The following is a 16,996-nucleotide window of genomic DNA, read 5'->3' on the forward strand; positions in this document are numbered from 1 at the left end:
TTCAAGAGAAATAATTTTCGATGATATTCCCTTGGACGTGGAATATTATCACAGCGGAGAGGATAGTTTCAGGCGAAGCAATCTTCTAATTTGGAAGCAGTTACAAGGCGTAGCGGTTTTCAGGCGGGATGACATTCTCTAGCTTGTAGGAGGTCGTCGAAACAACAAAATACGGCAAATCGGTTACTTTCAGAGACGTGTGCTCGACGGTGCAAGATACGCGTTTCTTAACTCTTCTATCTGTTTAACTCATGCTAGTTTGCAGGTATCAGCGTTATAAGATTGATTTAGGATCGCAGAACGTTCTAAATCATTCTCCGTCCCTATCGATACTTTGACTTTTGTTTTCGAAACTTGCGTTTCTCGAAACTCAGTCAAAGTGGGGGCTTCTGTAGACACCCATTTGTGTTTCCCCAAAACCAAACCTAGTGATGAGTACCTTTCACGTCGAATCATAATTGAATGAAACGAAAGTGTGGAAAGGTCTAGTGTTGCGGAAAGTTTATTTCTTTTCTTTTCTCTCTGTTTTTGAAAACTTTATTTTAAGAAAACAGCCAATCCAGTTTGGTTGGTCCATGATATGGGTCCAATAGTGTTGTAGTTGTATGGGGCTTGCAAAGACATTTCCAACGATATATTATAAGCACAATTCCGATGAATATTGAGGAATTTATGGCCAATTTACTAAACTGGGTCTGGTTTGAGTTCTAAGTACGGCCCTATGATCTAGGGGAGGGCCTAATATAATTTATCATTTCTAATGTAATTAGGAATGGTTTTGGTCTTCTAGAACATTCTAGAAGGTCTTATCATTCTTAATTCAATTAGGACTCTTCAGAGTTTTAATTAGATCAAATAGCATTTTCGATTGAAATTATATTATTTTATCTTCCAGTACCGGAAATTTATCAGAATTTCAAAAACGTGTTAAAAGTCGGTTTGGCGTCCAACCCCAGGCCTTGGCGCCAGACGCCAGCCATTGGCGCCTGGCGCTAGCCAAAGGTCCTGGCGCCAAGGTGGTTTTGTGGTCTTCAGACTCTGTTTTGTTATATTATCTTTTTTGGATGATTTTCTCTATAAATATCGTATCAAAAACTCTGTTTTCATGGACCAACTATCTTCATCATTCATCAACAAGCATCATCGATCATCAACTCTCTTCATTCACAAATTATTCATCAATTAGCATTCATCTACAGTCAAATAATCCTTTTCATTCATCTCTTTTCATCAACTTTCATTAACATTCATTCTTTCTTTTCTAAACTTTGCTTTTTAATACAAAATTCCGCATTCGCAAGATCCAGAAACACTTAGCCATATTCGAAGTTGCCTTCGCCCTAGACGTGTAAGGTTTTAATTTCTGAGGGTTTGGTCCCAAATCTTTCTTTCAATTATTTAATTTAATTGCTTTGATTATTATTTTCCTTGAAGTTACTAACGTGTGTATTTTGTTATTAGAAAGAGGTACGAGACATCCAAGTAAGTACTTTAATGGTTTAATTGATATTATGATGTAGAAATCATGCTTAGATTGTTATTTTAATTCCTAGTATCATTTCTAGGGTATCTTTAATATCAAGTATGATTAAAAGTACGATGCTTCCTATATTCTTCCTAATATTTATGATTGTTAGTATCATGTTAGGGCTAAAGATTTGATTTTTATTGCTTAGTGACATGCTAGGATTTGTTATTAATTTTGTTAGTATCATGCCTAGGATCTTGCTATGCTTTAACATGATTATAATTATGATTGATTATTATTAATGATATTGATTATTTATTATGATGCTTAATTATTTTAATGTTATTGCTTGATCACCTTTTATTGCATGTTTAAAGGGAATTGGTACTTGCAATCACGCTTAATAAGATAATTAATAATCTTGTTAGGTTAACTTTGATTATAATTCAAGTGATCGCCAATAATAGATTTATTTGTGCATTAATGTTCAACCAACATAGATTAAACAGGTTTAGGGTTGATCCTATTGATTGCATGTTAGTCAGAAAGCGCACATGAATACGAGCAGAATAAAGTAGAGGCCTATTATTAGGGCAGGTTCAATCTCTTTTAGGTTGGATTTGTACCATCATCCCCGAACCCTTATTTGGTTCATGACCTTATGGAGTTGACGATCTCTTGGATCGTTAAGGGGTGTAACCTTCATCCTATGAACGGTTTACAAGTTCCTTAAAAACTTGTTGGCGACTCTTTTGCTCTATCGTCTTCCCTTTTGGACGCCACCGTACTTTAGTGTATGATCACAGTGGGGTTCAAGCTAGTGGGATTTTAAAGGCTTGAAATTATTCCCTACAGTTATGATACCTTTTATTTTCTTCCTAATATTTATGATTGTTAGTATCATGTTAGGGTTAAAGCTATGATTTTTATGCTTAGTGACATGCTAGGGTTTGTTATTAATCTCATTAGTATCATGCCTAGGATCTTGCTATTTTTATTAAGCTTTAACATGATTTATGATTATTAATTATGATTATGATTATTTTTATGATTCATTATTATGGTTATGAATATTATTATTATTATTATTATAATTTCATGATTATTATTATTATGATGATGATATATTATGTTGCTTGTTATTTGTTGTTATTGCTTGATCACGCTTTTTATGCATGTTTAAAGGGAATTTGTACTTGTAATCACGCTTAATAAGATATTTAATAATCTTTTTAGGGTTAATTTGATTATAATTCAAGTGATCGCCAATACTAGATTTATTTGTGCATTAAATTCAACCAACATAGATTAAATTGGTTTAGGGTTAACCTATTGATTGCATTTTAGTCAGAAAGCGCACATGAATACGATCTGAATAAAGTAGAGGCCTATTATTAGGGCAGGTTCAATCTCTTTTAGGTTGGATTTGTACCTTCATCCTCGAACCCTATTTGGTTCAAGACCTTATGGAGTTGACGATATCTTGGATCGTTAAGGTGTGTAACCTTCACCTCGTGAACGATTTACAAGTTCCTAAAAAACTTGTTAGCGACTCTTTTTCTCTATCTTCTTTCCCTTTGGACGCCACCGTACTTTAGTGTATGATCACAGTGGGGTTCAAGCTAGGGGGTTAACGCTTGAAATTTTCCCCACAATGCCAAATTTTCAAAATGTGAATTTTGGCTAGAGAAGGTAGCATTTCTAGGCTATGTGATCTCAAAGGAGGGAGTTACGGTGGACCCATCCAAGATTCGGGTAGTTTCTGATTGGCCAAGACCCAAAAGTGTGACTGAAGTGAGAAGTTTCTTAGGGCTTGCTAGATACTATACGAGATTTGTACTAGACTTTTCAAGGATAGCTCAACCCTTAACAAATTTGATGAAGAAAACTACTAAGTTTCAGTGGGAAGAGAGGTGTGAGCAATCTTTTCAAGAATTGAAGCGAAAACTCACCTCAGCACCAGTCTTAACCTTACCATTAGGGACTGAGGGGTTTTAAATCTATAGGTGACGCGTATAAGAATGGCTTTGGGTGTGTACTTATGCAACATGGGAAGGTTGTAGCTTATGCATCAAGGCAGCTCAAGCAACATGAACAGAATTACCCTACTCATGATTTGGAGCTAGGAGCTGTAGTGTTTGCTCTTAAGATTTGGAATCACTACTTGTATGGTGTGAGATTAAAGGTGTATACAGACCATAAGAGTCTTAAATACATATTCACATAGACTCATTTGAACATGAGGCAAAGGAGATGGCTTGAGGTACTAACCGACAACAACCCGGACATTTTATATCACGAAGGAAAGGCAAACAAGGTAGATGATGCTTTAAGTAGGAAGACAAGTCATACAGTGAACTTGATGATTTTAGCCAAGGAACTTTGTGAAGAATTTAGGAAGTTGAACTTGGAGGTTGTGAAGTATGGCCAAGTGAACGCTCAGTTGAATGCAATGTCAGTCAAACCTACTATATATGATGAGATTCGTGAGAAGCAAATGTTAGATGAATGGTTTACCAAGGTGAGAAAGATGGAAGAAGAAGGAACAACAACTGAGTTTGATGTAGATGATAGTGGAACAGTAAAATACAAAGGAAGATGGTGTATTCCTAAAAATGAAGATCTCAAAAGGAAGATTTTAGAAGAAGCTCACAACACCCCCGTACTCTGTACACCCGGGAGGAGATAAGCTCTATAAGGATCTTAAGCAACATTTTTGGTGGCCAAACATGAAGCGTGAAGTAGCCGAGTTTGTGGCAAAGTGTCTTACATGTCAGAATGTGAAGATACAACATATGAGACCTAGAGGGAAGATGCAATAGTTAGATGTTCCATGATGGAAGTGGGAGTCTATCTCTATGGATTTTTTGATGGGATTACCACTTACAAGGGCAGCAAAGAATGCTATTTGGGTCATAGTTGCGTCTAACGAAGACATCAAGATTCATAGCAATAAAGGATACTTAGAATGTGAATCAGTTGGCAGATGCCTATGTGAAAGAAATTGTGAGGCTACATTGAGTTTCTTAAGATATTATTTCAGACAGAGATCCAAGATTTTTATCAAAGTTCTGGGAAATGTTTCAGCAAGCATTTGTCACTATCCTGAAGTTTAGCACAGCGTTTCACCTTGCTATAGATAGACAGACAGAAAGAACAATTCAGACCTTGGAGGACATATTGAGAGCTTGTGTGATGGACTTTGGTGGATGGTGGGACGAAAGATTACCTATGATAGAATTTTCATACAATAATAGCCATCATGCGAGCATAGGAATGGCACCTTATGAAGCATTGTATGGGAGAAAATGTAGAAGTCCCTTATGTTAGAGTGATATCAGTGAGTCTTTGACTTTGGGGCCAGAAATGATTGAAGAAACAACCAAGCAAGTTAGGCTTATCCAGGCAAACATGAAGGCAGCTCAGGATCGACAAAAGTCATATGCAGACCAGAACAGGAGAATAGTGGAATTTGAAATTGGGGAAAAAGTTTTACTTAAGGTTTCACCTACAAGGGAGTCATGCGGTTTGGTAGAAAAGGGAAGTTGAATTCTAGATACATTGGCCCATATGAAGTATTGAAGAGAGTTGGAGAAGTAGCATATCAACAAGCATGGAGTTAGCCAATGTTCATAATGTTTTTCATGTTTCCCAACTCCGAAAGTATGTTCATGACCCTACCCATGTTATCCAACCCGAAACTATTGAGCTAGGTGAGACCTTAACTTTCGAAGAACGCCCTGTGAAAATTCTCGACACCAAAACGAGAAGTACTCGAAATAAGGTGGTAAAGTTAGTTAAAATGTTATGGTCTAATAAGAATTTGAAGAAGCGATTTGGGAAGCGGAACATGATATGAAAAAACGCTACCCAAAACTTTATGAGCAGGTATGCTAAGTTTCAAGGATGAAACTCTTAAAGGGCCAGGGGGGAGCATATAATACTAACTTATCTTTTGTCATCGTGTGTGCTTTATTCAGAGAGCTACCTAACTTAAAAGTTGGAGGATGAACTTTCATTTTAGGGGGGAGTAGATGTAATACCCCAAATTTTGGAGTATTTTTAGTCAATGATTTCTTTTAAAAAATAAACTTAAATACTAATTATTATTATTTTCAAATTGTAAAAATTATTATCATTATTATTATTTTGGGATTTGAAAAAAAAAATGATTTTGGATAACATACAGAGATTGGTTTGAGAGCTGATAAAAAGAAATTTTGAAAATATGTTTACTGAGATTATGTAACAAACTCAAGATAAGTTTGACCCTTATCTTGTGAAACTTCTAGAATCAAAGCTAAACAACTCAATTATATAAACCCTCCCTTAATCTCAAATTTCAATAATATACTTTTAACCTTTTCTCAGGTAAACTTCCTCTTAAAAACCCCAACCTTGCCTTTCACTAGGAAATCATAGCACAACACCATAATTGTTTTACACCCAAAAGCTTTTCATAAAGAGTAATGGATTATTTAAAAAAAAAAAATTTCGAACTGCCGAGTTCTGAAACTGCAACTCGTCACTTACGTCTTATTTTTTTTTTTTTAGGAATTGGTCCGTTGGATTTAGACTTGGTTTTAATTTATTGATTTTTCAAAAACAAAAAAAAGAACTCTGTATAGATTTTAGTGGATTTGGGATTTGGGTTTGGGATAATGTCAGTGATGATGATGATGATGGGTGATTGTGATGATGATAATGATGGAGATGATGATATAATACGATTTATCTAACTCTATAATTAGTTTTTTATATTTTGATTTTGGGGTGACTAGATTATGGGTTGTGATAAATTAATCACACGCTCAATTTTTTTTATATAGTCGTATAATTATCTAACTTAAAATCGTTTATTGTAGACGGAGGCTATTAGGTGAACGTTCCGGAGGTTAATTACCTTGAGTTTTACGCACGATCAAGGTAATTTTCAATGTCCATCATCTTAGAATCCCGTTAGGAAATTGTTTTGAAATATTGTGTGTCAAATACATGCTTATATAATTATATGTGTTGAGTGTGCTATCGTATGATATCATATTATATATGAGTTTTCTATTTTGTGTACTATTATGTGTATTTTCAAAAAAAAAAATTGATTATTTGTTATCGTATGTTTTTTTTTAAATAAATAAAATCTTGGAAATTGGATGATGGATTATATGTGATCGATAGTTTCTATGTCATGTAGGATGACTACAATCTGATAATATTGGAATTGAAATATTGTTACTTCGGATTAAATTGATTTGTGCAATACTTGTGTTCAATGTGATCGGACAATGTAATCTAATAAAATGTGCAGTGAAATTTAATTTAAGAAGGAAAATGAAACCCGAAAGGGCGAATAACAAGTTGCCCACTAGTAGTTATGGTTGCTACTAGTTGGTTTAAATTATTGTATATTGTTCTTAGTCTTCCTTCTAATCACTGGGTATTAGTAAGGGGTGTGCACACTAGGGACATTCTATTTATTTCAGGGCCATTTGGGGTAACGCGTGACCCTCTATAAAGTAGGTGGTGACCAGGAATAGTCCCCGCTTATTGGCGTTATCTTTCCCTCTCTTAACTAAAGTAACAAAATTTTATGTGACAAGTTGTTTTTGGTTGAGTATTATAATGTCTATGAGACTATATTATGTATAATATGTTTTCAAACTAAATTATTGATTTTACGGGATGAAGTTGGAATTACTCAGTTTATCTGATTTTTGGGAGTTTTCTCTCTTTTCTTATTTCTGATTTATTTTGCAGGTTGGTAAGAGGGTACTTGGTTACGTGTGAGGTGACGTTAGAATAATCACGTAGCTAACACATTTTAGTTTATTTCCGAACTTAATTGTTTTCTTTCAACTATTGGTTTAAAAATAATTGCAGTTTTGATGTAATGACTATTTTATTTTGCCACCAATTAGACCACTTAATTTATTAATTATTATTTCGTTTTTGCTTTGCATTTATTTTCTACGGGGAATATGTGTAGTGGTAACACTCTCAGAGTTCGATGGTTGGATTTTGAAAGTTCAAAAATTTACTCTTATTGTTTTAAAAGACTCGAATTTTGGGGGTGTTACACACAACCAGGCCCCTTGACACCACCAAAGTTGGAGATGAACCACTGTACGAAGACCTTAAAAACCTTTGGATGTAATGCCAGGTCTGAAAGGTCCGGTAAATGCGCTGGTGTAGCGTAGTTCCTTTGTGTAATCTGAACCAGGTCTCCCTCAACCCTTTCTTCAGTTGCCACCCAAGCTGTTGCTTCCACTAAATCAATCAATTTCAAAGTCACCATATTGTTATCCTTCAATTTTGGATCCTGAATGAAGCTCAGCAGACCTTTGTTCATTGGGTTTTGATTTGTTGATTGTGGTATTTGTTTTTGAGCAAGCTTATAGTGGATGTGTTTAGTACAATTGAAGGTTTTTTGTCAATTTTTTTTTTTTTTATTTTCGAAATCTCTGAATTTGACATTGGTTTTACGAGAGACACTGGAATATTTAGATTTCTTTTCACCATTGTTGTGTGGACTTAAAGTTCTCTGTGTTTTGTGGATGGATAAATGTTATTGCTTATAAATAGAGCCGAAGTGGATTGATGTTTAGCGGTAAATTGATTACTATATCCCGCCAAAATGAAATGGATAATAAAGAACCGCCAATAGTTGCCGCCCAATGCGAAAGTGGATTCCACTCAACTCAATTTTTTCATTACTTTAATTTGTTGCTTCACATCTAAACTACACGACAAATGAGGTAGTAGTTATTTACTAGTTGTTTTTTTTACCCTTTTTTTAATCACAACACTCCAAACTCCAAATCATCAATTTTTGTTAAATCTACCCATTTATTTTTTTAATTAAAAAAACCTACTAATTTTAATTTCCATCATAACTTTTTATTTCATGACTACTGCTCAACAAATGCAATAACTTCCACTATCATATTAACACAAATAAATTAATAATAAGTAGTAACAAAAAACATTGACATATACTACTAATATATTCCGTGCTTTAGTACGAGTACGCTCTAGTTGTATCTAACTTACTATTGCAATTACTTTTCAATAAGAGATGTGCGATTTTTTTTTTTTTTTTTAAAAAAAAAAAACAAACAAACAATCAAACAAACAAAAAAATCAAAAACTAAAAGAATTATATCTCTTTGGCGGTTAAAGCATAAATTTAAAATAACTCCAAATAAGATGTTAGACTTTGATTTTTAACATGTGTTTGGTCATTAGTAGATGTAATTGAGATTTATACTCACTTTTTCATATATTCAGTAGCATCAAAGACCATAAAATGCGATAAAAAGACAAATTGCAAGCACAATTTAGTAACCACGAAAGACCATAAATAGGTCAAACACAACCTGCAAGATCATGTCTTAAAATTCACAAACCAAAGCATCCAACCAAGCAGTACAATACTTTACATTTAGTCACCGATTAATAATTACAATAAGTGCAAGGGATCATGTCCTAATATGCAAAAATAAAAGCCTATGATCCATTGAGTCATAAACCAAGAAAGAAACCATATTGTAAAAATATATGTCATCAAGTGAATGTAATTTCCTAAAATTGGGGGTTCCATACATTCCAACTCAACCAAAGCCTTTTCACTGAGTTCCACCCCCTCGTCCGCAAGCATTTCCGGTACTCCTTTCTTGACAATGCAAGTTACAATCTTATTGTTCATGTCAAACTTAATGCACATTGTTGCTTTCCACCATCGACTGACATACAGTTCTATTGGATTCCGGTCTTCAAGACCTTAGAAATGTGCACGGGCGAATGGTAAAGGAATGTTCTGAATTGTAATAAACATCAAAATAAAAAAGGATAGGTTAAACACTAAGAAATAAATGGCAATCAAGAAGAATAATATCATTTAAACAATGGAGGTAAGTTAATATACGTACACTCACGATTGCAGGATTGTCAATGTAACCCTTGGAGAATGTGAATTCGAAAGAGGGTGGTTTAAAAAAAATGCATGGGCACATACTCCATTGAGTCGACGTAACTTGTTGAACCATCATTCTCTATGTGTACATGAGGGTCCACTATTGTAATTTCTTTCTCGTCACGCCAAATCCTTACCCGATAAAACATTCCATCGCCATCCTCTAACTCTAACTGAATGCGGTCTTCCATTTGTAAACTGTTTGAGGTGACGAACTCCCTCCATCCTTTACCTTAAAAAGTTTCGAACTTCCCGGACACGGCCCGGTAAACGCATGTCTAAACCGGACGGGGTAGACTTTTTTCTCAGTACCGCGATGCAGACGTAACTCACCATCTGTCACACCCCTCTTAACCCAAAGTTCTTGCACCTCCTTAGTCATATAATTTGGAATGCTCTTGTAATGTTAAATATTAGTTCAATATTAACAATGTGCAAAGTTGTAAAAGAAAGCGCCAACGATAACTATAAACAATACACTGGTAACACTCACCACATTTGTAAACTTTTGACGAGTGTCAAGTGTGAATTCATATCGCCAAATGGACGTCGTTTTCCTTTACCACTACCAATGTGAAGTAAATTGCTAACAATACCATAAATAAACCAATAATTGATAATGTATATAAAATGATAGCTCAAAAAAGTAGGAAAAAGGCATAGGCATACAAAGATTACATGTACTATGAAGAAAAATTCAAAATGAATCCAAAATCAGATTTCAAACAAGTAAGCAATTCCAAACCTCAGAACTCTTCTCTGCTCCTCTTATACTCTATATCTATCAATCATCATTTAAGCAAAATCATTCAAATTTTCAACAGGAGTATCAAAGGGAGTGTCCTCACCACGGGATTCCAACCTATCAAATCATTCAAATTTTCTATGGAGGCCTAAGTCCCCAAGGCAAGTCATGCCTAGATGGTTGAGCCGGTGGTCCCATCATGAATAGGACGGAAGAAGAAGTGGTGGACATCATTGAGGATGTTGTGAAGTATTACAGAGATTGGCAAGATGATGAGAGAGAATCAACTAGAAAGAGTAGCTCTACGGTGTACTCGGTTGATCATTTGAATGCAATTCACAATCTATCTTCACATATGGAAAACTTGGGGAAGGAAGTAAGTGCAATCAAGGAAAAATTGGAGAGTTCTTCTTCTCAAGCTCCAAGTCTTCCCTCCCAATTTAAGGGGAGAGTTCTTCCTCTCATACCCCTCCTTCTTCTAGTAACATGCCTAGTGGTTGTTTGTTTTGTGATGTGTATGGTTCATATGATCATGATTCTAGTAATTGACCTCATGCTTTTCCGGAGAGTAATGATGATTTTTACAATAGTGAGAATGAACATGTGAACTTTGTGTCAAACAATAATAATGTGAAAAAGTTTGATAACCAAAGGGGTCAATGGAATAGGAATTACCAAAACCATGGTAATTTTGACAATTATAACCAAGGTGGTGGTTATAGGAACCAAGGTTCTCGAGGGAACTATAACAATCAAGGTTATAGTGGCCAAAATCAAAACCAAAATTATGGTAATCAATACCAAGGTTATGGAAATCATAATCAAGGTGGTGGTAACCATAATCAAGGTTATGGTCAAAATCAAAATAGGGGTAATTGGAACAATCAAGAGAGAGGCAATTTTCAAAATAATGCTCAAAGAGGCCCTCCACCCGGATTTGCTCCAAAGACTCAAGTTGATAATTCCTATTTACAATCCTCTTCTTCTAGGACTAATTTAGAGGAAATCATTGAAAATCAAACAAAGTTGTTGAGCACTTACATGGTCGTAAGTGACAAAAAATTCAATGAAGTGATGACTCATAATAAGATGCTTGAAAACCAAATTTCTCAACTTGCTAATTCTTTGAAAGACCATGCTAGTCCTTCTTCTTTACTTTCCCAAGGCTTATATCCCAAGAGACCCGTGAATTCTATTGTTACAAGGAGTGGTAAGGTTCTTGAGGAGAGTGTGCCTAGGAAGAGTGGGACTAAGGAGGGTCCTAAGGAGGTCTTAGTTGAGAAAGAGAGAAATGGTGCATCTTTAAGTGAGGTTGTGATTGAGACACCTAGAGAGGTGAGAGTGGAGAAAGATATTGTGAAACCCAAGATTCCATATAAACAAAAATTCATGAGACATAAGTTGGATGAACAATCTGGAAGATTTATTGACATGCTTAAGCAACTTCATCTTTCTATACCTTTTACCGAAGTTGTTACCCAAATGCCCAATTATGCAAAATTCCTCAAAGACATTTTGAGTGGTAGGAGGTCTTGTGATGTAGTGGAGACGGTCAACTTAACCGAGAATTGTAGTGCAATCATAATGAATAAGATGCCACCCAAGTTGAAAGATCCTGGAAACTTCTCTATCCCTTGTGCCATAAACAAGATGCAAATTGATAATGCCTTATGTGACTTACGAGCTAGTGTTAGCTTAATGCCATATTCGGTTTATCAAAGACTTGAGTTAGGAAAACTTATGCCTTTTAAGATTACCTTGCAATTGGCCAATAGGTCAATTAAGTTTCCCAAGGGGAAGGTTGAGGATGTTCCTTTGAGAGTAGGGAAGTTTGTAATTCCGGTAGATTTTGTGGTGCTTGAAATGGATGAAGATGCTACCATTCCCATTATTCTTGGTAGACCTTTTCTTGCTACCTCGGGTGCTATGATTGATGTTAAGAGTGCAAAGATTTCCCTCAAGGTAGGAGAAGAGGTTATTGAATTTGACTTGAATGAGAGCAAGAAATATCCATGTTCATCATTAGAAAATTGCGTGTTGATCGATTCTCTTGATCTTGTTGTATCTTCCATGCATGAGCATTTGCTCACTTCTAATGATCCACTTGAGAATGTTTTGTTGAATAAGGATAAGGTAGGTGCTCCTATCAAGGAACTGACAATGTATGAGGATTTGCTTAATGGAAGCATTGAGGAAATAGATGAGCATATATGCATAAATATCTCAAGCCAAGAAGCTTTGTAAGCCGCCACTTTGAAGGAAGGTGAAGGTGAATCAATGGTTGGGGTAAAACGTTTTCCATCACGCTTTAGCATCAAGGGATCAAGATGGAGCGATCCCAATTCGGTCAAGAGTGGTTTTCCAAATGTCTTTGTGGAAGTCTCAATGAAAGATTTTCTTTCTTCGTTCAAGGCTAAAGGCAATCGTCTAATGAAGTATTTTGACAATTCTTTTTTTGGTTGGTAGAATCATTGTTTCTCCGCCAACCACCTTAATTGGTGGATGACTTTGAGCTAACGACATTAACCAAAAGCGCTACTCGGGAGTCAACCAGGTTTTCTAACCTTTTTCTTTGATTTAATATTTTTCTTTATTTCCTCCTTTGAGAACTTTTCTTATATCTTTCTATTTTGGTTTGTTCTTTTAATCTTAGGTCCCATGGGATTGGAATCGGAGAAAATTTCCAACAATTTTGGTGCTACTTCAAGACTTCGTAAGGTTTGGTTATGCTTAGAGGAAAGGGGTCGTTGAGGATATATGTTCTCGTGTTTGCATTCCCATCGATTTTTATTCACCATATTTTGGATTCTTTCTTATAATTTTTTTTGAGTCCTTGATCATGACATTTGATAGGGACGGTGAGAATGCAAATACGAAAGCATTTTTAAGGGGTTTTTCTCTTTTTAGTTCCATACCGAGATGTGGAGGGTGCGCACGCATAAAGATGTGCACGCACGCATCGCGAAGACCCCGCGGGCGCGGGTATTTTCCTGCGGGCGCGATACTTGTGCACTAAAGATGCCAAAATCCGACCAGGAACTTCCTGCGGGCACCTACCCGCGGGCGCAGCATTATCGGGAGAGGGCGTAGCACCTGTTGGTAGCCCTATAACCCCAAACGCACCTCCTTTTTCATTTCTTTCATTTTCCCCTCCTAAAACCCTATACCCTCTCTTGCAATATCAAGCCTATTTCACCTCTTTTGCTATCATTTCAACATTAATTTCAATTGCCAAAATCAAGTTTTTCAAATCTTCAACACAAAACAAAATTTTCAGATTTCTTTCTCCAATTCAAAAAAAAAAAAAAAAACAAAAAAAAAGGGTCTTTTTTAAAATTTTGAAATTTTGTGTTGAGGTTTGGAGTTTGTTTTTGGGAATCTTATTTGTTCTTATATCTCCATTTTGAGCATTTTTCAAGCTTTTCAAGGCTTCATTGAGGTATGTTTTCTCATTGTCTATTCATCATCTTCCTTTTTGATTTAAAGCTTGAACCTTTATGCTTTCATGGTGAAATTCTATGGTTAGTACTTTTCACTTGGAATTTATGTTGAATGATATCGTTGGATGTTGAATTGAAGTTTCCTTATTATAAATGTATGAACTTTGATTGAATTCTTGAATAATAATTGTTGGCTATTTTCTCTCTCATGGGTTTTCTTTATATTAGTTTCTTATCTTTAATAATTCAATGATTGGGATTTATTTTTCAAATTGACTCATGAATTGGTTTCTTATGTTCAAGTTTGCTTTCAATCCATGATTGTATGCCTAATATTCATGATTTTATCAGTGGCATTGTTCATTTGTTACCATTTCTTGCTTCTATTGTGAAATATTTCCATTTTGTGCTTGTTGAACAACTACTTATGATTAGTCTTGATACTTTGTAGATGGCCACACTTCGTCATAAGAAGCTTGCTAGAGCTAGTTCAAGCAAGCTAAGCTATATTGTTCCGCCTCCACCGGAGGTTGAGGAAACTTTTGGCATTGAGTTTTCAAAGGAATCTCATTGGGAGTGCTTCAAACGTCTTTCAAAGAGAAAGCTTAGGCCAACGCGTTTCTATGATCAAACGACAACAAAGTTTTTAGGGATTAACCCGGATGTTCGCCTCCTTGCGGAAGGCCTTGATCTTTTGGACTTCTTGGATTTGAATGCCCCTACCTATGCTTGGGTGACTTATGAATTCCTTTTTCTTCTCGAGGTTGTTCATGAACCGGGTGCAAATTACTCTAAGATTTTGACTTTCCAACTCTTCAACAATGATCACTCTTTGATGGATGCTCAACTATGTTCATACTTCAAGTTTCCTTGGGCCGAGGATCCTAATCATTGTATTTCTCCGACTCATAGTAGAATGGCAAGTGATCATGGATATGATGAGCAACGTTGGTGGAGTATCTCGGAAGAAGGAGAGTATGACCCTCAAACTTCAAAGTCCGCTTCCATGATTCATCCGGCTATGCGATACTTCAACCGAATCCTCACATACGCTCTTTGCTCCAAGGACTCTTTGGGAGCTATTTGCCGTGAGGAGCTTTGTTGGTTGTGGATAGCCGACCAAAATGACTTTGAGATTGAGTTGGTTGATTTCATGGAGCATTTGATCTCCCGATTCTTGGATATCCGTGATGGAGTTTGCCTTTTGGGATACATCCAATTGGGTGGGATGATTTCTATTCTAGCGCTTTTCATCAATGAGAATTACAAGGTTATGCTAGACGAGCTTCCACAGATTATTGATCCTAGAGAAAAGTCCCCCTCGCATTTCTTTAACATCTCGGCACTAGTGAATCAAAAATTTCTTTATCGAACGAGAAGGGACGATGTTTTTATTTGGAAGGTCTCTCGGTATAAGAAATGGTTTGTCATCCCTTGCAAAAAGGCAACTACTCGTCCCGAGGAGAGAGATTCTTTGTCATGGAGGCCTCCAATGCGAGATGTTCATCCCTCTATCAACGAAGGGCAAATTGTACAAGAGTTCGTTCAACTAATGCATGCTCATCGATTGCTCATCATTCTCTTTCCCCGGTTGAACCGGGACTTACATCTATTCCCTCCCCCACTCTTCCTACTTTCGATATGTCAACAATTCATGCCAAGCTTAATTCTATTGCTAACATGTTGTACTCCATGCCTTCTGACAGGGTAAAGTCGTATCCCCTAATCAAAAATAATTACCTAAATCACTAACTAAGGTAGATAGGGAAGTAGGGTCGATCTCCACAGGGAAACAAGTCTTTTTACTTCTAATTAATTATTATAATCTAAATTATTTAAGTGACCAATATTTATAATTAAGTATGAAACTAAACTACAAAGAATAAGAGTAGGGAGAGAACGATATATAAAGGGATCTAGGGCGTAGGTTCACCAATAAATAATACTCCAGGGTAAAACATAGTAATCAATCATTGACATTGCATAAATAACATGATTAACAGGCTCTCGCAATTTATTAATCCACATAGATCTAACAGGCTCTCGCAATTTACTAGATCTAAGTCCTTATTGAAAATAGCCTTTAATATCAAATTAACATTTGCTCGATTCATCAATTTAATATTGCTATACTTTTACAAGCCGCAATTGTAAAACATTAAAACAATCCAATAAGAAATTATCATGCAATACCAATAATCAATAATAGTCAATCATCAATGCATCAATTAACCAGATTGTAAAGGGCTCTCGCTACTTATTACAATCACACAATTAATTTACCGGTATTAAATCTCATCTCTCGAATCTTGAGTTAACCATTTACAAATTAACTTGCCTATTGAAACTAGACCTAAACATTAATTCTCATCTCTCGATTCTTGAATCAATATTGTCAAACTCATGCATAAAAGATAGGCCTAATCTAGTCACAGAGCATTAATCCAATCAATAGGAAATTAATCTAGCATTGATAATCAACAACAATAAATTGCCCCTTCATATTATTTATTAGATCCCCATAAACCCTAGAAATTAAACTACTCACACATATTAAAAATTAAACTAATCAAAGTAATAAAATAAATCATGATGAAAGGAATAAAATAAATAACTAAGATTAAGGGAAGAGAAATCGTTACCAAAATAAATCTGGAATTAATGAAAGAATTAAGAACAAAAGTTTAGAGAGAGATTAAGAGAGAGAATTAAGTAGAGAGAGAAAGTCTAAGAAAGAAGAGATACTAAAATCGTATTACGTAGGAGTATTTATACTCCGTACAAAAATCCTAAACTAAAACAAATTAAAACGACGCTAATCGTCTCCTAAAAATACACGCGCCCGATCGGGCGAAGCACCGCCCGATCGGGCGCGCCTTTTTGACTCTAACATTAATCTCGCGCCCGACCGGGCGCGTCACCGGGCGCCAGACCAAGCTTCTCCCGCCCGGCCGGGCGCGTCTCCGGGCGCCAGCCTTTTTGGCCGGGCGGCTCATTTGGGCCAATATTTGGACTTCGATTGGGCTCCAATTCTTCGGGCCAATCTGGGTTTCCTCTTTGGGTCTTGAATACTCGGTCCAAATGCCCCGGTATCACCTATACCGAGCCCTTAATCACCGGTTCGATGGCTCTAACCGGCCCTGGGCTATAAAATCTGGTCGTGTTTCTCCAATGCTCGTGATTGCTCCAAAATATCTCGGGAAAATACTCCAAAAGCATAAATCCCTGCAAAAGTCAACAAAATCTACGAAAACACTGAAAAACACCAATTAGTAATAAAAGTGGCTCTAAAGAGCTAAAAACACTACTAATTATGACCGAGGGACGGGGGTAAAATACTATATAAAATAGACACATCAAACTCCCCCAAG

The 16,996-nt window shown here is 36.0% G+C and overlaps 1 protein-coding gene across 1 annotated transcript; it reads left to right on the forward strand.

The window, feature by feature from the left end:
- The first annotated feature begins 11,226 nt into the window (after positions 1-11,226).
- Positions 11,227-12,429, forward strand: LOC110733230. The gene is made up of 2 exons (XM_021913246.1): positions 11,227-12,014; positions 12,087-12,429. Exons 1-2 carry the CDS (start codon positions 11,227-11,229, stop codon positions 12,427-12,429), a joined length of 1,131 nt encoding a protein of 376 aa, XP_021768938.1.
- Positions 12,430-16,996: the final 4,567 nt, after the last annotated feature.

The sequence above is a fragment of the Chenopodium quinoa genome, unplaced genomic scaffold, assembly GCF_001683475.1.
Source record: "Chenopodium quinoa cultivar QQ74 unplaced genomic scaffold, ASM168347v1, whole genome shotgun sequence".
In the NCBI taxonomy this organism is placed as follows: Eukaryota; Viridiplantae; Streptophyta; class Magnoliopsida; order Caryophyllales; family Amaranthaceae; genus Chenopodium; species Chenopodium quinoa.

Excerpts from the sequence above, each read along its gene's own strand:
- LOC110733230 (XM_021913246.1), top strand. The coding sequence starts at position 11,227 with ATGGTCGTAAGTGACAAAAAATTCAATGAAGTGATGACTCATAATAAG. Across the intron at positions 12,015-12,086 it reads GTTCCTTTGAGAGTAGGGAA|ACCTTTTCTTGCTACCTCGG; the intron begins GTTTGTAATTCC and ends TATTCTTGGTAG.